The sequence below is a fragment of the Mustela lutreola genome, chromosome 1 (assembly GCF_030435805.1).
Source record: "Mustela lutreola isolate mMusLut2 chromosome 1, mMusLut2.pri, whole genome shotgun sequence".
In the NCBI taxonomy this organism is placed as follows: Eukaryota; Metazoa; Chordata; class Mammalia; order Carnivora; family Mustelidae; genus Mustela; species Mustela lutreola.
In genome coordinates this window covers 35,618,914-35,642,241 of record NC_081290.1, presented here as the reverse complement: position 1 = coordinate 35,642,241, position 23,328 = coordinate 35,618,914, and the positions used below count along the sequence as shown (strand labels likewise).

At 36.7% G+C, this 23,328-nt stretch overlaps 1 protein-coding gene across 1 annotated transcript in view; it reads right to left on the bottom strand.

The window, feature by feature from the left end:
- Positions 1-23,328, bottom strand: part of RFC1 (replication factor C subunit 1) — a 77,814-nt gene that overhangs the window by 19,898 nt on the left and 34,588 nt on the right. Inside the window, exons 5-11 of the mRNA XM_059163357.1 lie at positions 12,777-13,009; positions 11,672-11,749; positions 8,442-8,519; positions 7,153-7,240; positions 5,639-5,922; positions 3,152-3,259; positions 940-1,119 (exon numbers count right to left, since the gene is read on the bottom strand). Coding sequence (XP_059019340.1) covers positions 940-1,119; positions 3,152-3,259; positions 5,639-5,922; positions 7,153-7,240; positions 8,442-8,519; positions 11,672-11,749; positions 12,777-13,009 — 1,049 coding nt within the window. The remainder of the gene's footprint in view (positions 1-939; positions 1,120-3,151; positions 3,260-5,638; positions 5,923-7,152; positions 7,241-8,441; positions 8,520-11,671; positions 11,750-12,776; positions 13,010-23,328) is intronic.

Genomic DNA, 23,328 nt, shown 5'->3' with positions numbered 1-23,328 from the left:
AGCACTTCTGTGGACTGCTTTATCTTCTCTTCTACCCTAGGAGGGGCAAAGTCACTAGGGCCTTCCAAGACAGACTCGTTGGAAGTTTTTGTTTTCTCCCACCAACTTCCCTGTTAAAATAACTCTGATGTGTTCATCTCCAAGTGATGACTTATGACTAAAGAATCAGAAAAGTCCTCATCCTCCCCAAACTCCCTCATAAGCTATGAATAGCAATGTGACAGCTCTGGCCAATGAGACTTCAGGGGAATTCTACAAGAGCTATTTCCAGGAAAACTCTTTAAGGCCAATCACAGTTAGTGAGACATCTTGCCGCTGCTTCCTTTTCTGCCTTAAGTGTGAATTTGAATGCCTACACTTATCTTGCAACACAAGGCAACGTGCACAGAACTAAAGCTGCCAGAAGGGTGAGAGAGATGGAGGACAGAAGTAGCCTAGCTACGTCACTGAGCTGTGGGGCTGTCCCCAGCAATCGTCCGCCTGTGCGATTCTTATTGGGTAAGAAAATAAGCAGCTATTCGCCAAACCACATGTGCCAGATATTCTGTTACTTGGAGCTAAACATAATTTTCCCCAACACTAAAAGAGCTTTCAATGAACAAAACTTAAGATGGAGACTACAGAGGCATATGCAGGTATATTTAGGACTGAAAGAAAAAGAAAAGTACATTTCCTTCTATCTTTGAAAAGTGATCTAAACTAGAATATTACACTAGGAAAGTCAACTAAACAGGAACTATGCCTTCAACTAGAAAACCAAAATCTTTAAGGTAAAGCCAAGAACACTTCTGTGGAAGAAACAATATAGGGATGAAATTACTTTTCCAATATTTTTCTTCACTTGACTCTGTGTAGAGGGCATTACAACAAATGGTCCCAGTAAGACCCTGCCAAGGCAAGGAGGCTATTTCACTGTGCTGAGAAGACAGCAAGACCCACCTTATCACTCTTGGACTGTCCACTATCACGACCCATGACAAGGTAGTTTGTTTTCTTGCTGACATTTCCTGTTACTTTTCCCCCATAACGCTCAATTAGAGACTTGGCCTCATCTCGTTCAATGGACTCCAGCACTCCTGTGATTACAAATGTAAGGCCTTCCAAGCAATTTTCAGCTCCCTAAAAACCAAAACGTTCAAGCAGAGAGGAAATTACATGGTAGCCTTCCAAAGAAATATTTGGCATCAAAACTGCAGGAAGTTGATTTTTCTCATCTGACATCATAAATAATCTCAGCATGAAAAATTTGCAGGAAATTCACAGCATATAAGCAGAACCTGAAATTAAAGTCTGAGAAATCCTTACGTAGGTTAACATTTAATAAACTTACAAAACCAGCAATGAAAAATATACATCCAAGATAGTTCACAAACCTTATTAAAATTATCCATTCATACTACTCTCATGTATTTTTTAATATTTAAACCACTAGTTTACTTGCAAAGCTTTAAATAAACAACAAGATATAATCCACCTACAGAATTTGTTATTGTTAAAAAGGAAAGATTTGATTCTAAAAAGGTTAAACAAGTTTGAGCTCCTGCCCTTCTCTCTGACTGTTTACCCTATGACAGAAAATCTAACAACCTGCAAGTATTATCTCTTGATTAAAAGATAACTCGATATACAAAAGACACTGGACAAAGAGAACCGGATAGAGGAGACATTTAATCTTAACTGGAACTGGGTACAGTTATAGGCTCTTTTAACCTTTCGCAGTGGTTCAATAAAATGATTCAACCAAGCAAAATGAAAATTATGTAAACCATTCCAAGAGACTTATTTCCCTTTGAATAGAGAACTGAGATCAACATGGACTCAAAACAAGCCTGAAAGGAAAAAGTTAAACAAAATTCAAAGACTGCCCCATTACATGTTCAATCCTTCACCATTCCAGTGAAGAATCTTTCTTGATGGGGGAAAAAAGCTATGAATCTGCTTGGAGAGAAAAGGTTTGATTAACAACATCTCAAGGTCCCTTCAAGCCCTATATTCTAGGACTGAAATGATCTTGTGAACACTAAAGTATTTAAATTCTTCTCAACAAATTCAAAATGACCCTGGAAAAGTCCACATGCAAGCCTCTTTCCCACACCTTAATCGCCTACCCTGAACTATCGCCCATTGTGGCTCTGAATATATATCTTACAACCAATCTCAGCATTTTTAGCCTCTCAACCAAACTTTTCCATTCTAGAACACTTACTGCAGGCCCAGCATGCGACCCAATATCCTCAACCTCCATTCAGTACTCCCTCCAGCACCTTGCCTCCACTGAGTCCCCTAAGGACTCCACTTTGCCTAAAGTCTCTCAAGAAGGAGCACCTGGGTGGCTCACTCAGATAAGCGTCCGCCTTTGGCTCAGGTCATGATCTCAGGGTCCTGGGATCGAGCTCTGTATCAGGCTCCCTGTTCAGCTACTTCTCCCTCTCCCTCTGTGCCACCCCCACCCCATTTGTATGCTCTCTCTCAAATAAACAAAATCTTAAAAAAAAAAAAAAAAAAGTCCCCTCAAGCAGATGAGCTTGCTGAGTCTTTCTTAGAGTCTGTCTTACACCACATGCAAGAGGCAAGGCTAACACCTTCCTCTAGCCTCCTACACAACCCATCAGCCCCTTAACATTCACCCTTACCCCTTTATCAGGAAACTACTAATTTCCATTTGTGATCTGATTCCTCTCCCTTTCTACCGCCTCAGAAACCTCATACTACATTTGATTATCCTTCTCGTTCTGGTATGCTTCAATCTCCCTTTCTGGTGGGTCCATACTATCAGCAAAACGTACTGGTCTTGTGACCAAAGTATTCCTCAAAACTGAGCCCCGCTAGGGTTGTGGATTACTTAAAGGAAAATTCTTCTTTATAGAATCAAGCTGTAATTCGTAACACAAATAAATATCCCTAAATCACAAAGATGGCGACTGAGGCTTTTCTGTTAAATTTTTTTAAGTAATTTCTAACCTCCAACAGGGGGGCTCAACCTCACAACCCTGAGACCAAGAGTCACACATTCCACAGAGACTGGGCCAGCCAGGCACCCTTGTGTTAACTGTTAAATATCAATTATCTACTGCTGGGAACACAGTAAATACATGCATGGACCCAGCGGCCAGAGGCCCTGACAGACTAGCTTGCCTCTCAACATTCATACCTTTGGTATTTCTTTGGAGCCCAGAGCTTTGGGACCTTCTCGATTTAAGTAGCTTCGATAAGCTTGATAATTAGTGCGTCTCTTCTCAGAATCTTCAGGACTTACAGACTTTGGGAAAGTGGGAAAAAAAAAAAAAACTGAATAAAGTCATGCAAAATTCACATAAAATTAAAAATATGTATCACTAAATAAAATTAAGTCACTTCTATCTTTGGTCCTGAAATTAATATTTTAGCTACACAGGTACTTCCCAGTTTAGACATGTCTGGCTTATACACCTCCCTGCATCAGCTCCTCTCAAGCTTTTTGACTCTCTAAAGGCACATACTGCAAGGGCCTAATGCAAGATTAGGTATATGAGCCAAATTGCTACCCCCAAACAGAGAAACAAAAAAAGTATATTTTATTTCAAAAACTCATGTGGATTTCAAGTTCTTTTCCATAATATATTCATGCATATTTCAATGAAAAAATTAATTTTCCCTCAAGTATACTTGATCACACAAGAAGATACCCCATGTTAACCCATACCCTTGCACACCCCTAAAACAAAGTAAATGGCCCTGTATATGAGTATATGAGCACAACAGGCTGAGAACTGATGGCTTCATATACAGCAGGTTCAAACAACAGGCAAGCTTTGTTCCAAAAAGCTGATACATTTCCATATGCCACCACCTCCCTTCCAGGTTTAATCTCTCTTTTCTGTTTCTCTCGGGAGAACTTACTAAGGATCTACCTCGGAAAATTCTGGGTAAACTTTTCAAACTATATATCCTTGGACTCACTCCAATTTTCTGAATCAGAGATATGGGGTATGTCTAGGGCACGTGTATTTGGGGGAAAACATCCTAGATAATTCTGATCTGAGAACCACTACAAGAATGGTGTCGTGTTTTTTCTGCTTCCTATTTTTCATTTTTTTAACTTATAAGCCAGTTCAAATCCCTTTGAGAATTGAAAAAATATAATTTTTATACAAATAATTTTAATCGATAAAATAAGTAAGCCTCTTTGGCTATATGTAAGTCATCAGAGGCTGCTCCCAAACTCAAACCCTACTTTTTTAACAGTGGTTCTCAAACGCTGGAGGGCATTCGTATCCAATCTGAGCTTATTAAAATATACCTGTCCAGACTATAAAACCATATATTTAACAAGCTTCACAGGAGAGTCCAATGCATACCAAAATGGGAAAATTATTCATTTATAACATTAATTCTACAAAAAATATAATTCTGAATTATAAACCACTTATAAAGTAACTTTGAAACACACCCATTTATGAAGTCCAAATTTAACCAAAGAAGACTGAATTTATTAAACCCTCAGATATTCTCCAAACTGCTAAAAGTAAAAGTTCTAAGTCATTTCTATTCCACCTTTGAAAAATAAGGTGAAGAGTAAAGTAACATTTAAAGATTTCTTCTCCTTTAATAAAAACAGACCGGCCTCTATAAAATGAACATGCTTAGTATGCCTGAAGAAAACATTCATCCACCAGATAAGTATTTAGTGAAGAAAAATTAGAGACCAAAAATTTAATTGTTCCCTTAACTATATTTATGAGCACTAACCACAACCAAAAGCATCTAGAAATCACCATTTCACTGTTCTGCACTAAAAAAATAATGGTGATGAGCAGTTAAAATAGACAATATTCTACTTTTAATTTTATGTGCCTAAGAGGCTTGAAGGAATAGTGGCTTCTCACTATCTAAGTTGGTTCCAAATTACAGATTCTAAGAAACCATTCAGTTCTCAAACATATACGGGAACAAAGATTTTGAAAAACATTCTGCATTATTTCATTGTTTTTTGCCTTTGCAAATGATTTCATTATTTCAACACTGTTACACAAGAGCAAAAAGGGGTACCCTCAGGACAAATCCAAATGATTTTAATAATAATAGCAAAAACATAGCACTTAGTATGTACCAGGCACTATTCCAATATTTCAATATTAACTCAGATACTGTTATTATCCCTATTTTCACAAACGAGGAAACCAATTGAAGGGAAAGGAAGTAACACATCTGTTCCATAGTGGGGCTACGTGATCTGACAATGCCTCCAGAGTCCGTGCTCAGAGCCACCGTGTTATTATACTGCTGTTTTCTGGGCCTCAGAGGACGAGTTTAAAGTTGGCTCTGCTACTTACTAGCTGCATGATCTTGGAAAAATTACTGAACTCTTTCATCAGACTGTTTCCTCCTCACCGAAAACTAAATAATAAAAGTTAGTCATCTCACAGGGTTGTTGTGAAGATTACATGAGATATTGTATGTATTAGTGCAATCTCCAATACACTCAATAATAAATATTGGCTAGTTTAGCTATACTAATAAGCTATACTGTACAACAGCATCTAAGTCAGATAGCTTAAAAGTGCTATAATGATTTATAAGGCTAAAAATATAACTTGAAAGCAGTCAAACCCAAATCAACACATAGCCCCCAAATGATACACTTTTAGAAAATTTCTACCTCTTTTTTAGCTGGAGAACTTTTGGGTTTCTTAGGAGTTTTTGTCTGTCCTTTTAATTCAACAGCATTTTCTTTTCTTTTTGAAGCCATAGGCTCTGTTTCTTTATAAGAACTCTCTCCCCTTTTTTTCAAAAGGGCCACCTTGGAACTGGCTTTTGGAGAAGTTTCTCCTATTTTGTGAGGGGACGACTTCAAATGTTGCTGAGATCCTATCAAACTTTCACATTTAGATTGCTTCTTGGGACTGCAGTTCTTTCTGTCATCTGAAAATTGTTCTGTTTTTACTAGGAAGAAAGAAAACATTATGACTATTGTTTTGGGGAAAAAAGGTTCCCCAAATCAAGATTTTTTTTTCATTTTTCAACTGAATAATCTTAGTAGCATACAATGTCATATCATGATTTCTTAACATTCACATTAAGATTTTAGTTCTTTACACAGAACACTTACTAAAAAATTAAACATTTGTGCATTTTTATATAACCAGTTCAAATTAAGGATCTGTCTTTTTAGATATAAATAACTAATGGGGTGCCTTTTATGACTTTTGAAATATAAATAACTTAAGGGACAGCTATAAATGACTTATGGGGCATCAGTTAAGTATCCTACTCTTGATTTCGGCTCAGGTCAGGCTCTTAGGGTTGTGAGATCAAGCCCCGTGTCAGGCACTGCATTGGGTGTGGGGCCTGCTTAAGACTCTCTCTCTCCCTCTGTCCCTCCCCACTCCCCCACCAAAATAAATAAATAAATATAAATGACTCATCATTTCAAATGATATATATATCATTGATATATATATGATATATATAGATATAGTAAACTACATCTAAGGACATGGCCTTTACTCCACAGATAAACTTCAGTGACCTGAAACCTAACACAGAGAAAACTTACTGAGTAGAAGAAACTTAACAGAGAGAAAACCTGACCCTCTCCCTCCCACTCTCTCCCTTTCCATGCTCACCCGAGGACACGCTCTCAAATAAATAAATAAATAAATATATTTTTTAAAAAATTTCTGTGTTTGTAATATAGTCTAAAAGCTCCAAATCCTGTAATTTCAAGACTATATGAATGAATTATTTACAGGATTAAGACCATCTATACTAGCAGATGCTTAGATTATCAGGACCAGTAAAAAATAAAACCTACAGACAATCAGCAGGAGAGATTCAGATGACCTGGACAACTATGAGTCAACTCTATGAGCTCAAAACATCTAGTTCTCTGCCATGATACACTGAGGCCCATATTTTGCACTACACTTAGAAATTACCATTAATGTGAAACCAAGAACCAAAATACATTTTTTACTACAATCATAGACAGGCATTCAACACCAGCTAATATCCAATTACAGCTTTCAAAGTATCTAAGAAGAACATGGTTCAATACTACTATGAAATAATGTCTACCGAACAATATAAGGCAATTACTGAACAGAATGTTTAAACAAGTTATCATGAATTTTCTTCTGTAAATGTTCCAGCTTACTTTCCTGTTAGCATTACCTTTATAAGGAGATTTATGTTTTTCTGCTTTACTTAAATTGGCTTGGACAGATGAAAACGCTTCTCTCTCTCCTGGGTCCTTCCGAGCCTAAGAAAATTTGTGTCAAATGTGACAAATACTAAGAAAACTACTACCACAAAAATATGTTGTTCAAATTGACCAAAGTTTTAATTTAATTAACTTAAGTTTTAATTCTAAGCTTAAGGGTCACCTTCCAAAGCAAGAAGACAATACAATAAATTTTTATTCATTCATCCCTATACCTTCTGAGAAAAATGAAGCATTTTTTTTCTTATGTTTAACTTTACAGGTGAAGAAACTGATGAAAAGTTATAAAAAATACATCTATAAAAAATTATCACAGTTGTTTCCAACTTGTGAGAATGGAAGACTTGCTTCTGTTTCTTTCATCTCGATTCTCAAATTGTTAGTTAGTATTACATAACTAAAAACTAAAATCTAAACCCAAAAGACTAAACTAAAAAAACAATCAGAGCACTTTCTCAAGAGAGGAAAAAAAAAATCCACTCTCTCCACTGCTCTTCAAATCTCCATTTTACAAAGAAGTCACAAACTGGGATGCATAACACAGTATTTTTTTTTTTTTTTTGATAACTATAACTTGAATGCCTTTGGGAGAGTAAGGCTTTTCCAAATGACAAAGTCCCCCCAACTCTTTACTGTCTTATACCCCTCCTTCTGTAAAATCTTTTAAAATAGTCAGATATTGATACTGACAATACTAACAGAATATGATTCAATGGAAACAAGGCCAATTTTTTGGAGATGAAGTGATTAAAAAAAAACAAAAAACACCAATGCTTTTAAAGATTCCCCAAAATATACTCATTATTATTTGAGACTGTTCTAACACAGATCTTAAAGTGACCTAACTAGAAACAGCAAAACTGTGCTCCCAAAAAGACAGTAATTAACATTAAAGTTATTAACCTTTACGTTCCTTACGAACCTTTGTAAGTGTTATTCTCCAAACGAGTACATAAGAACCCATTTGTGACAGAGAAAGTAAAAGTTATAATTCATTGTTTTGTGAAGGAAGGGTGTGGCTGGCTTTGTCTCGATCAACCTTCCTTTAGCAAGGATAAGTTTCTTGATGAGCTTCTTCAAAAACATTTTTATAGATTTTATAGATTAAAATAATTTAGCTTCTTTCTAGAAGAGTGACTCATGATTGTATCTCCAGAGCCTAGAATACACAGGTATGAAAGGGAACCCTGATCTGCAGTGTATACTCCGAGTGCAAATAATCAGCCTGGTGAAACATTACCTTTTTGGTCTTGGGTTCTTCGTCCAACATGGCTAATGTTCTGGCAAACTCTTCATCTTCATGCAGCTGTCTCTCCAGCTGTAAAAAGTATCAACAGAATAAAAGTTGCTTTTTTTCTTTCTGTAAATTTAAGTTTTTAAGTGCTTGAGTCATGATACTTAGAAGAAACTGGAAAAAACATTTTCCAGAAAGTATGACATTCTTCTCCTTAATATTAATAGTTCACAAAATCACAGGTTTGCTTCATTAAGCCAAATTAGATTTCAGAACAATTTATTTCTAGTTTTATAGGTGAAACAGACAAATTGAGCATATTTTTGGTCACATTTCTCACTTATAAAGCTCAAAGTCTATAGCTTATTTCTTAACAGTCCCAATACAACACTTACAGATCTCTTACTTCTGTTTATTTTGAACTCTACAAAGAGCTCTCAAAAGAATCTCACCCTAACAGAAAAACAACAGGCTGAAGGGCACACACAAAAAAAGTAAGAAATCAAGAAAACTATATTTTCTTTGTACACAATATACAAATGTAACTACCACTTATAATCATCAAATTCTAATTTTCAATCACCAATTCAAATGTATCTGTTCTGACTTCTTAAAATTTAAATCATCATATCAGAAGTTTTCCTAACATGGCTAATGTAACACACAGATACTATAATTACATTGTTGTTATTTCTAGTGTTTTCATTTGCAGTAAAATGTAGCTTTTCCAGAAAAGAATGTGTAGCAGTGGAATACAGTTCTCACTTACAAACTAACTGGTGTTATGCCCCCTGATAAAATGGCTTAATGTAACAGCAAACAAAAGCCTCCCTATATTATTCAAACAAAGGAAAGAACCTCCAAATCCATCCAAACCAAAAGAAAAGGCTTGGAAATTGGCATATACCTGATGAGAACACAGTAACCAAGCATTTTCTTGTTTTTTCTAAAATGAACTTGAGCTACACAGAGCCATAAGCAAGCCAGACAGATGCACATTAATACATTCTGTTGCCTAATATATACTCACCATAACTGAGCTACATATCTAACACTGTAAACAGTATGAAAGATCTTCATCATCGAAAAGTCTTTCAAACTCTAAACCTCCAATTGCCCGGCAAGGATTCCTAGTTGAACTCTACACCATTTTTCCAAAATTTCACACTACATAGTATCCTTCTAGTAAAAAGGATCTGAGAAGCCAGAACAGAAGAAATGTAAATGGCACCAGAGTTCATGTAATTTACTGTAATCGAGTAAGATGGAAAAGATTTTGAAAACACGAACTACAGACTGTCAAAGTGATAAAATGTGATCAGATATAGTTCAGAAAACTGGACACTGTTCTCTCACAATATTTACTAAGAGGCTTTTCTATGCCAAGCCCCGAAATAAGCAACTGATGTCACAAAGGTTGAGTGAAACATAAACAGCCCGCACGAGGGGAGCTTAAAGCCTCCAAGGAGGGAAACACATAAATAGCAATTATAATGCATGTTTAAAAAATGGGGTGCGACTCAGGATGTAGGAGGGGTTTCTAATACAGTTTAAGAAGTATGAGAAAGTGATCCCTACGCTCATGAACAGGAAGGGGGGGTTGTTCAGTCATCAGGTCTGGATCCTCTGACAGAGACAAACACTCTCCCTGAAATATATTTTCATTTTGCTTCCAGAAAATACCAAGCTTTCCTCATTTCCCTACTTCACTAGCCACTTTCTTAAATCTCCTTCGTTGGATCATCCTCTTCCTCCTCCTGACCTCTACATGTTAACAGAACCCTAGAGTTCAATCTTGAGACTTCTTTTCTGCTTACATACTATCCCCTGATCTCATCCAGTTACACTGGTTTCCAATACCATTCAACTGCTAATGTCCCCAAATACACATCTTCAGTTTAGAACCCCCTCCCCGACTCTGCACCCTGCCCTGGACCCCCAGCTCCAGATTCCTCTATGTAAACACCTACTCTGCACCTCCATTTTGAAACCTATTAGACATCTCAAACTCAACATGTCCAAAACCTAATTCTTTTCTTTGTAGCAGTCTTCACCTTAAAAAATGATATCACCATTTATCCAGTTGCTCAAGCCAAAGAACATGGAGTCATCTTTGCATCTTCTTTCCCTCATACCTTATACCCAATCTGTCAGCAACAACTGCAAGTCTGCACCTTCAAAGCACGTACAGATTACAACCACTTCTCACCATCCCTTCCATTACCATCAAGGTACAAGCCAACATCTCCTCTCACCTACATAACCATAACAGTCACCAAACTAATCTGCCTTTTTTTTTTTTTTAACTAATCTGCTTTTGATCTTGCCACACCATGGTTTATTAGCCTCCCAGCAGCCAGAATAATTTCCTTTTAAGAGCCATAAAATCACGTCACTTCTGTATTCAACCATTCCAATGGCTTCTTATTTTACAGAGACCAAAATCCAAAATCCTTACTATTCCAAGTCCTTTTGGTAGGTTCCAGAGACTCGTCATGATTTACAGGATTTCTAAATTCATCAAACTCAAATGTTTCTCCCTGAAGAAAAGCATTTGCTTTTCTGTTTAGAGGAAGTCTTCCTCCAGGTAGTCAGCCCCAAGGCCCACCATTATCATTTCATTTTGTTCCCCAATGTCACTTCCTCAGTGGGGCATTCCTAACCCCTCTTTTTAAAACGAACACTTATAACCCCATTAATCATCCCCAAAACTATCTATCCATCCCTTTACTTTTCTTCACAGCATTTATAATGACCTGATATTTTTTTTAACTGCAGTATCCTTAACAACACCTAGCGAGAACGTGCCATGCACTCAGTAATGCTTGGTATTTGTTGAATGAATATAACAGGTTTACCACTCAAGAGAGCACTCTGGAATAGATCTAGGGATCATGAGCATATACACAGAACTTAGAGTCACAGGAGTGGACTGAAATTGCCCATAGTGAAAAGAAAATGGATATGACCAAATTAAATTGTTTTAACTATACTAAAAAAAGGCTTCCATTCAAAGAAATCTAACAATAAATTTTTAAGTAAGTATCCCCTGCTCTGACCATTTATCTTTTACATAAATCTAGATTTTTATATATTAGATTTTAACTTATTCTACACACAACTCTTACAGTAAGAGTCAATCCATAATTAAACTAGAACATTCCAAGTGTCTGCCTGAGTAGACTAAACAGCAAGGTACAAAAGTTGTTAATGATACTTAAATAAAATGCCAATACCTCTGCATCCTCATCAAGTTGCATTTGCTTGGCAATGGCTTCATCATTTAATCTGGAATCATCTGCATTTTGTGAAGGCTATATTTCAAAGAAAATCAAGCAAGATCAGCATAAACCTTAAATTAAAAATTAGGTGCTTTTTCTTGACTGTAGCTTATTAAATACACCAATGAGAGAGAAGTTTATGCTATAAAATAGTCTCAGTGCACACCAGCCAGAAGTTAGGTTCACATCTATTCCCTGACCATACTCAATTTCCTAATGAGCAAATATCCTACAAACAGATGGTTCTCACTTAATTCTACAGAAATGTTCAAAAGTACCCCCAAAGAGACCTGTAGATCAACATCTTGGCCTTAGAAATAGTCCAGAACTTTGAAAAACCAGTACATGTGAATGGTCACTTTATCCTATGGAGGCACTAATGAAATCAACAAACACACACCATTGGGCAGGGTTGAATTCAGGAGATTACTTTCACTGTAACTTATCTCTATTTGTTTTCTAAATGTTCAGAAAAAAATAAATCCAACTTCAGCCAAAGTAAAAAGGTCAAAAGTATAACAGGTAAGCCCTATTTGTAAGTTATATACTTATGACCTATTTGGGAACAAGCTTATCATTTAATTTGGTCTGGCTGAGATCAGTGGTAAAGTGAGTTTGCATTCTAAGTATTTAAACTCTAAGAATTACAATCTATCCTTATGATTTAAATTATCTTTTCCCACTTTCAAATATTAAAAAAAAAATGTGCAGGGGCACATGGATGGCTCTGTTGGTCATGATGCCAGTGGGGTCCTGGGATCGAGCCCCACATCAGGCTCCCACTCAGTGAGGAGTCTGCTTCTCCCTCTCCCTCTGCCTGCTACTCCCCTGCTTGTGCTTTGTCAAATAAATAAATAAAATCTTAGAAAAAAAAAATTAAATGTGCAATATTCTAACTTCCTCATCCTCTAAAATTATGGCAATATTTTTTATCATAATCATAGGAAAATTATTTTCATTAATAAAATATGTTGACCTATTTTTAACATCTGAATTTCTATTAATGTAACAGTGAGTGGGTACAAATCTGAACATTCTTGCTTGCCTGTTAAACACTCACCTCTTTTCTTTTGCTTGCTACCATCTTCTTCTCTGATCTTTGGACACTTCCAGTTCCAAAATAATCAAGCACTGACGTGGGGGTAAGTTTTATTGGTGATAAAGGTTTATTCTTGGTCTTAGTGTTTTCTTCATTCTTTTTCATGTGTGATGCTCCAAGATAACTATTTGTAGATCTTCCATTCTCTTTCGATTTAGAGGCTGCTTTCTTACACATAAAATCATCTTCTTCATCTTAAATGGAATATAACCAAATACTGTGATAAAACATCGATTCTAATTATATAAAGCAACAACTTCCCCAGATTTATAAAAAGCAAACGAAAGCTACAGAATGCTGATTTCTTTTCTTCCTATTTCTTGAATTCAACACTCATCCCCACATCGACCAGTATCACAGATATAATAAACAATTTCCGCCAATTACCACCCAGAGTACACAAATATATTTATTTATGCATGTATTCGACGAACAGTTAGAGAATCCATTATGTGCTGACACTGAGGACAGAGCAGTGAATAAAAAGGACAAAATCCCTGATCCCATGAAGCTTGGAGTCTAGAAGAAGAAAAAGATAAGAGAAGTAAACAAATACATGCTGTCAAGTTGTAATTGCTATAAGGAAAAAGTAAAATAGGAAGAAGGAATTAAAGAGCAACGAGGGGTGCTCTTTCAGTTATGGTGGTCAGGGAAAGCCGCTCTGATGAGCACCGAAGACCGCTCGGACAACGGCAACTGCAAGCGCAGAAGCATAAATGTGAGTGTGCTTGGCGGTCATCGTGACTGCAGCACAATGAAGGGGCTACAGCACTAGAGTTAAGGTGACAGAGGTAGGAGCCAAATTATGTGGGACTCTCTAGGTCATGGAAAGAATGTTAGTTTCTATTTGGATGGGAACCCACTGAAAAATTTTTAACAGAGTATTAAGTGATCCAACTTAAGTCCTATTCTTTGGAGAACACACTGTCAAGAGGTAAAGCACATGCAGGAACACCATGCTGAAAGCTAATGCTGTTCCAGGAGAAGTGCTGATGCCTTGGACGAGGTGGCATTTGCAGAGGTGGCAAGAAGTCCGGCTACATATGAAGGTGGACTGTCCAGCAATACCTGCCCCTTGATTTAAGACTTTTTAAGCATTTGTTTTGTTACATTTTATCTTTCTTAAAAGTTCCCATTAAACATCTGATTTTAAAAGTTTTTCCAAGCCCTCTAGACTTTCTAATGCTTAGATACCACAGTGTACCTCAAAAGGATCTAAATAAACTTTGTTTTGGTTTGGTTCAGTGATTCACAAGATAGAACGCTCTTTGTGTTGGCCTAATAACCAAAGAAATCTAATAAAAAGAAAAATCTACAAGGCAATTGTGAAGACTAGGTCAGTGGGAATGAAGGGGGTCGCTTTATAAATCTGGTGAGCAAGGCCACGTAGGAGTGAGTCACTTCCTCTCAAGTCTGCCCTCAATGAACCAAGACCATTTGCCGGGCACTGTGCTATTCCTCTCTGGTTGTCATCTCAAAGAGCAAAGTACCTAAGATATGTAAAAATCAAAAAGCATGTAGTCTTACCTTCTAATATCATGTTAAAATGGAACTATAAACTTTACAAAGTGTAACCCTTACAGGTTTCTGATTACTAAACATAGAAAGTAATGCACCACTTAAAGCAAATTTACTACAAATGAACTGTTCCTTCCCTACAAATTCCCAAAGATTTTACACCTCAGGCTACCTACCTTCCAAGGGCCTGCAATAGTCATGGATAAATCTCTAAGATGATTCCACACTCCTTGCCACCAACAACTGGACCAGGAGTGGGCACTTATCAAGATGGGAGTCAATCTTACCCTTGATCAGTTTGCCGAACTAACATGCTTAAACTAAGACACTAAAGATTCATTCCTGCCTTCACTGAGAAATGACAACGGCTTAACAAATTCCATTTTGCTTATTAAGCTAGGTTTTTTTTTTTTACAGTAAGCAGGTTTTAAACCACAACCAAAAGATTTTAATTAAAGCATATTTGTTTTATTTATCTTCAACATGTTCAATCTACCTTCACGGTTAAAATAAAAATTCATTCGTAAATCTTCCTAAGTACATTGATGGTTTGATGTCCTTACCAGATTTCAGTTTAACCACTATTAACCAGAGTCAGCCAACAGACTAGGTTCAGTCACTCATATATCTGTTCTCCCTATCTGACAATCTGTCTCTGTGTCTGATTCGGATGGTTTTACAAAGGAGAGGTGACGTGATCACCATTCCACCTAAGTACAACAGCCAGGAAAATCACCCTTAATAATCCTAATAACCATTAAGAATATAATCTGAAACTCTTTTCCTTTTCTGTAAGATAACATAATTAATTATCTTACAGAAACCCAAATAATATTTTTAATTTATGGCTGGTTTATTTTAAATCCCTAGACTCAGTTAAGCTGAGACCTAGCTCAGCAAACTGTTCTACTTAGTAGTCAAAAAAACATTATGCAAAGTACCCTAAAAGAAGATTCAAAACAAGATCAACACTGCTGATATCCTGGCTAGAATTAAAAACAAAACAAAACAAACACAGAACCGGAACCTGCTAAGTATAGATAACCAATACATCTCCTTAGGCAGTAAGTGCAAAATTAAAAATATATCCCAGTGTATGTAAGATAAGGCTCCTAATCTTATCTGAGAGCTTATTAAATTTTACAATTTTCACGTGGTTTCAGTTCAACAACTCTATTTCTTTTCTTTTTTTTTTTAATTTTAAGATTTTATTTGTTTATTTGCCAGAGAGAGAGAGAGAGAACATAAGCAGGGGGAGTGGGAGAATGAAAATCAAGCTCCCCACAGAGCAGAGAGCCCGATGTGGGACTCAATCCCAGGACCCTGGGATCATGACCTGAGCTGAAGGCAGACACTTAACGAAATGAGCCACCCGGGCATCCCATCAACAACTCTTATTTCTGGGCAGGAGGGATTATCTTAATGATAAAAGAACAAAATTACTGGGATGCCTGGGTGGCTCAGTCAGTTGGGTATCTGCCTTCACCTCGGGTCATGGTCTCAGGGTCCTGGGATGGAGTCCTGCATGGGGCTCCCTGCTCGGTGGGGAGCCTGCTTCTCCCTTTCCCTCTGCTGCTCCACCTGCTTGTGTGCTCTCTCTCTCTCTGACAAGTGAATAAATAAAATCTTAAAAAAAAAAAAAAAAAAGAACAAAACTACATTGTCTCTGCAAAATGAGAGTTCTCTACAAGTTTGCCCCCCGCCACTTAAAAAATGCCAAGAGAAGTAACATTCCATTTCCACTATACCCAGCCATACTTACAAACAGTATGACAGAAAACCCCAGAACTAAATAAATGGACCAAGTCAGTCACTGTTTTTCTGTTACAGTTCTTCTCTAATTACTCGAGAACTTCTGTCTCTGGAACTTCAGACAAGATCAATCACTGCCATTTGGTGTAGGCTAAGAAAGGGAAACAGTATTGCAGATACTTGCAATCCCTAGTTTAACAAATCTCCAGCAATCTCAGAAGTATTTTACAGGTGACAGGCTAACATGAAACTTAGTGAGACCAAACAATTCTAAGATTATCACATTAAGAAGACTGTTGGCAAGTGGTAAGGAAACAGAACCTTCAAACACATAACAGGCAATGACAGCAAATTTTTTAAAATCCTTACAGGGGAAGATTTTGCAATATGTACTGAAACCTTACATACAGCAACTCCACCTCTAAGAATTTAAACAAAACAAAATAAATGAACAAGCACACAAAGATGTATGTATCAAAATGCTTATCACCACATTTGTTCACTCAAAATTATAGAGAACAGCCTACAGGAGGACAAGAAAAAATAAAGGGAAAATTAAGTGACTAATATGGTTTAGGCAAAAAATACAGCCTCAACTTTGACAGTGGCACCAAGCAGAGGTAAGTGAATAGCATTTATACGATGGGAAAACAAGTAACTTAAGTATCTATTGTTATGTTCAACCACACAATGGAATTCTATGAAATGGAAAATCGTAATATATATCCATACTTACTGACATCTTCATATGTTTACTATGTGATAAAACAGGTGACATAACAGGATGTTTAATGACACATTTATATCTACCTATATTTATTTATAGATATACTTTTAAATTCACATTTAAATCTAAATTAAATGGATAGATGATGGGTGATTTTTTTTCATCTATATATTACACTTCTCTCTTTTTAACCTTGATCTAATATTTTAGAATAAATTGACCATCTTCTAGAAACTCTCTGACCCCCTGGCTTTCTGAGACAGAAAAGGCTTGGCTTTAGTTTTCTCCTTTCCACCTTCCTTTGTTTAGTTCTTTTTTTTTTTTCTTAAGATATTTATTTATTTGGCAGAGAGATCACAAGTAGGCAGAGAGAGTCAGGCAGGGGGAGGAGGGAAGCAGGCTCCCCGATGAGCAGAGAGCCTGACGCGGGGCTCGATCCCAGTACCCTGAGATCATGACCTGAGCTGAAGGCAGAGGCTGTTTACTTCTTTCATTGTTTATCAGCATCTCTGCTTATTCGGTCACTCGCTTCAGAGAGTTCATGCTATCTTTTTATCTAATTGCTACTAATAGTAGTTATTATTATCAAGCATTAAACTGCCCGTCAGGTATACTCTACCATATTCTTTCTAATGCATTATCTTTAGTCAACTAATTCCCTCTCTCATCCAATGCACAGACCCCATTTTCTACATTCCTGACAAACACGTAACAATGTCATTCAACATGATCTCCCCTTTCTTTAATGACTGGCACTACTGTACTCTAAGAATTTCAAAGGTTTTCCTTGTATTAAGCCAAAATACTCCCCTGTGAATTTCACCTATTTTCCTTAATCCATCCTTTTTCACAATGACCATCTGAAGATTGATCTCATTTCTTCCTTTGGTCCTTGTCCATATAAATGGTTAAAACAGTTCAAGCCATTCACCATTTCGGTTATTGGGAAGATTAGATTTTTTCAAAGCAAAGTGCCCAGTATAGCACCTGACCATGTTTTAACAGATATTCAATAAATAATAAGGTAGTAATCTCTAATGAAAACACTGAACCAGAATTCCAGAAAACTAAAATTCTAACCTGACTTCAACTGATTATTTTTTATTTTTAAGTAATCTCTACACCCACCACAGGATTCAAACTCACAGTCCCGAGGATCAAGAGTCACATGCGCCACCAACTGTGTCAACCAGGCATCCCTATTTTAATTATCTGGGCTTCACTGTCCTCCTCGGCAAAATGTTCAACCAGACAAATTCTCAAGATTTTCCTTTCTATAATTTTGGGAATCTATGGATAGTTTTACAGATTTTTAAATTATGTTCCATATTGGTGAGAATATGATATTTGTTCTAATATAGACACTGATTATGAAAACATAAACTAGTATGAATTTCCAGAAAGCAATTTGGCAAAATATACATAGAGCCTTAAAGATGTTCATAACCTTTAGCCTAGTAATTCTTGGAGATAATCTTGGAGGTACTCACAAATATTTGTATACAAACACATTCATCACACTATTAGAAACATGAAAAATGTAAGCAACAGAAACAATCAAAATTGGGGAAGAGCTATATAAATTGTGCCCTAACCATACAGTGGATCCATGCAGTTATTAAAAATTAATCCCAAATTTCAAAGTTCAAAAATATTATGCAAACAGTAACATTAAGCTGGCAAAAAAACAAACAAACAAACAAAACCATCATTTTATTCTTTTAGGTTAGTCTTAACATTATAGGTGTAAATGTCACCCCTAAAAGGGAATCTTCTTTTTCATGAGTATTCTCTACTAGAGATCTCTTTATAACAGTGGAGGGTAATGGAGCCTTTCTCTGAATGTTTGGCTTACAATACATGAATTTAAACTTAATGTCTTCAAGCTATAGATCCAAAGATGTACTATAACCCAAACACAGACTAATTTTTAAGCATTTTCATAATTTCTGAGTAAAAATGGAATTACACATGAATTCTCAAAAAAAAAAAAAAAAGAAAGTATTCTGCATAAAATTTCAACTATGTTTATCCTGTCCTGAGCTAAAAACTGCATACAAGGCCCCTTCTCTGCTAACCGCAAAATAAATAGCTCTCCAGGCCCCTTGGAAAGTAGGAGCAATTCAAGAGAAACAGTTATGAAAAGAGAAAAAAAAGACTGGCTCACTTGATCTGACACTTATTTAGTACTCCATGATTTATGCATGTCCCCACACTGCTAACAGTTATGGGGAAAACAAACACTAAAAAAGTAAACTCATGATCCTCCTAAGCACAGAGATACTTCTTATAAATACAGAGGGTTTCATTAAGGAGAATATAGAAAAATATGGGGTTCTATAAAGTTGCAGACCTATCTGAAAGCATTCTGTCATCTTGCCTTATAAAACCAGAAAACCTGAAGAAAGCAGTAGTCCTATCATCTTTGTACTATGACTTCTGAACTGGCTGTCTTAAAACTCCTTTTGCCCTTAATATTTCAAAGGCTATACCAATACATGGTGGAAAAAGAAGGCTGAGGAGGCCAAAGACAAGAACAATGCAATCAGCTGCTTGCAGAAGACAGTCATTTAACAGGTGTTGCTGTGACCATCCTCATGTAAAATAAATATTTTAAGATCCTACACAGTGTGTAGAAATGAAACACTGCAGATAAAGTTATGGCTGTTTTTCTTTTTTAACATTCATTCTTATTTTTAATGAGCCCAAATTTGTTCCTGCACTGTCAGAAGCCAAAGACAAACTATGTTCTCTTCTCCCCAGAAACGTATAATACAATAATGATAAAGAGATCTAAGTCCAATTTCTAAGACCTAGTTGAAAATCATGGGCAATTGAACACTCAGAATCTCCCTCCAGGATATGTCTCCTTATAAAAACACCATTTATTTTTATTTATACACAACATAACCTCAAATGTGGTAACAATCACCAGTAAACTAGCATTATCCAACATACAGCAGAGGAACTGCCTGGGAGAGAAGATTGCTTTGCCACTCTGAGTTAGATACATTCCTTTATTTAGAAAGGATAACAAATGAAAGAGAAAGAAAATAGTCTGCAGGTCCATACAGAAATCTACTTACAAGCCAAAAAGGAAAAAATATATAATTATGGAGTTCACCCTGCTGAGCATTTAGAATTCTGATTTTCTCTCCTTCGGTTTGGAACACACAGAAACCAAATTAATGGAGATCATGCTAAAGAAATCTGGTTACAGAGATTAAAAATAATTTATTTAGCAACAACTAGTCAAAAACTAAAAAGGGACTCTGAGTTTTTAGAGCCTTTTTCCTACCAAGTTCCTTTTCAATACATCCTTGGGTCAAAAACCCAAACTGTCATTTTGGTTTTGGAAGCAGAGATAGTTTTATACATATGCCAAGTCTTCAATAAATATTTGTTAATTAACTAGATGGAAGAGAAACTAAACATACCATCCTTACACCATTTATGTGGTGCATCTAATATTCTGCGCTTCAGTATGATTAAATAAAACCACTGAGATTGCTCATCTTTAATCAAGAAATTAAGAGAGCTCATGGCTCAGTACCAATAAATCCTCTCAGAATCAAACAGAGTTCATGATCTCTTTTTTTTTTTAAAGATTTTATTTATTTATTTATTTATTTGACAGGACAGAGAGATCAGAAGTAGTGAGAGAGGCAGGCAGAGAGAGAAGAGGAAGCAGGCTCCCCACTGAGCAGAGAGCCCAATGCGGGGCTCGATCCCAGGACCCTGGGATCATGTCCTGAGCCGAAGGCAGAGGCCTTAACCCACTGAGCCACCCAGGCGCCCCCATGATATCTTTAAATAAACCCATTTTATAATCTGTGAGGCCTAGTGAGGTGAGTAATGATAAATAAGAGAGAAAGTACTGGCTTGTGCTGGGATGTTCCCTACCACACAGGTGCCAAGTCCCCACCAGAGCCCAAGGAACGGGTCCGTGAAAAGCCACAGCTGGCTTCAATTACTAAGAAACCATTAACAGGGAAGGAGAAAGTGGAACATTTTACAAATACTTTCCTTGCCTCTATCTCCACTGGCTCTCACAGAGAAAGAAGAGCAGGTGGGGAAGGGGGAGGCTTGGACAGTAGAACACAGGTACATCACACACAGCTTCTTACAATTCTTAGGTAAGAAACAGGCACCAGAAGGAAACCTGACTCGCCCGAAGAGTAAAGGGAGTGGTTCGGCAGTGTAATTCCCGGCTTTGGTCACATTCCACCTCCCCACACAGAAGAGGAGGTAACAAAACTGTCTTAGTATTAAAGCCAAGTATAAATCCCCTGTATATTATTAGTATTTAATTATATTTTCCTAATACAATCTTATTTCCTTGGCATTCTGGAATACGATCCAGTGTCTCCCATAGTTTCTCAAGTAAAATATGTGTCACAGGAACAAACAATAGTCTGTTCATTTTCAAAGGTGCTTCACAACCTCAATAGTCATTCCAGATACTCTGGTGCTCCATTATCTTCAGGTCTCATAATATGCATTACTAAAAGAGGCCTGAAGAACAAACCACTGGGCAAAAAGCATCTAGGTAAGCATCACTGGGTAAAAAAGCATCTAGCTCTTATAAAGATGTTTCAGTTAATGTGAATTTATGAATAAAATTGCTAAAGCAGTATCAGTGACTCTGAATCATCTGTACAAGGAAGAAGCCTCTAAAAATTAAAATGAGAAATGGAATCCTCATTGCTGAAAAGAGAAAGGCAAATCCCCAACTGAGAACAATAGAAGAGGAGAGGTTTGGTGACAATTCTGTGCAGTAACATCAAGAACAAGTCAAAAGGAATATTCGACAGAAGATGGAGATCACCAGGAATAAACAATGCCGACTTAAGTGCTTCTTTATTCTAGAAGTTACAGCACTAGCAGATGAAACGAATCTAGAAACAAGGGCTATCTGGAATTCAACAAAACATTCACCAAATTCTTTTCTCACAGGGCAAGGTGGGGTTCTTCAACCTCTCCATTACTGACCATTTTGAACCAAATAATGCTTCTGAAGGGAGCTCTCCTGCACACCATACGATGTTTCGCATCATCTCTAGCCTCTACCAACTAAACGCCATAGCACCTGCCAGCTGTGATGACCACAAATGTCTCCAGACACTGCCAAAGGTTCTGTGAGAGGCAAGTCACCCTTGATTGAGAAGCACTGATTTACGGCAAGATGAAGAAATACAGGTGATTATTAAGATCCCTAAATAACTGAACCACCATTCGTGAGAAACAGAAAAGCTATATCCAAGGTGCTGATAATAGATCATGTCAATTTCAGAAAAGGTTTATTTACCTCTTAATACTAAATAATTTTACCAATGCTTCTCAAAGGAATTCAAAAATATGTTTATCAAATTTGTAGAAGTATGAATTCAGATGATACGGAAAAACAAGTACATGAGGAACATCCAAAGACAACTGCACAGTTAAACTTGGTGCAACTTTAGAATGAAAATTGTTTCCTCAAGCTTTCTGTAAGTCATCACTAATACTAGGTAATTTGAAGATCAAATCTGATGTATATGAAATATAAGCCATATAATAATGCTATTCCAGGGGCACCTGGGTGGCTCAGTGGGTTGGGCCGCTGCCTTCGGCTCGGGTCATGATCTCAGGGTCCTGGGATCGAGTCCTGCATCAGGCTCTCTGCTCAGCAGGGAGCCTGCTTCCTCCTCTTTCTCTGCCTGCCTCTCTGCCTACTTGTGATCTCTCTCTGTCAAATAAATAAATAAAATCTTTAAAAAAAAATAATAATAATAATGCTATTCCATTCCATGAAGTCAGTAGAAATGTTTTAGAAAAAAAAATGTATAGTCATACACAAGATGAAATTTATTCTATTATTATAGAATTCTCCCCGCCTCTTACTCTGGACACAGATTTTCAAATAAAGAGACTCCTATGTAGAAGATCCCATAATTAAGAAAGTATGAGCTATGGGGGTACCTGGGGGCTCAGTCAGTTAAGCATGAAATTGGTTTCAGCTCAGATTATGATCTCAGGGTCAGGAAACTGAACCCCAAATCTGACTCCATGCTCAGTGTAGGGTCTACTTGAGATTCTCCCTCTCCCTCTACTCCTCCCCCAGCCTCGTGTGTTCTCTCTCTAAAATGAATAAATCTTTTTAAAATGTTTCTTCATTATATATATGTATATGAGCTATAAACTAGGTAGTATTAATTATGTAAATCTGTAAAAGTTTATAAGTTGAATTTTTAAAATAGATTTTCTCTTTCTATAGTAGGTTAGAAAGTAAAGAATAATGCATATGAAACAGTGCTATTGATTTCCAAGCTCCCACATTGTTCTCTTTATCTAGTACACACAGTACCTAAATCTCCATGTTAAATTCTTCCAAACCTTTCACATTTATCTCAAACTTCTCTCTCCACCAGGAAATGTTTCCTGAACCTCCAAAATAAAACTTACATCTCCCATGCCTCAATATCCTTAGAAAATATTTTGCCACTGTTAATTTTTCTTATATAAAAGATTTATCTC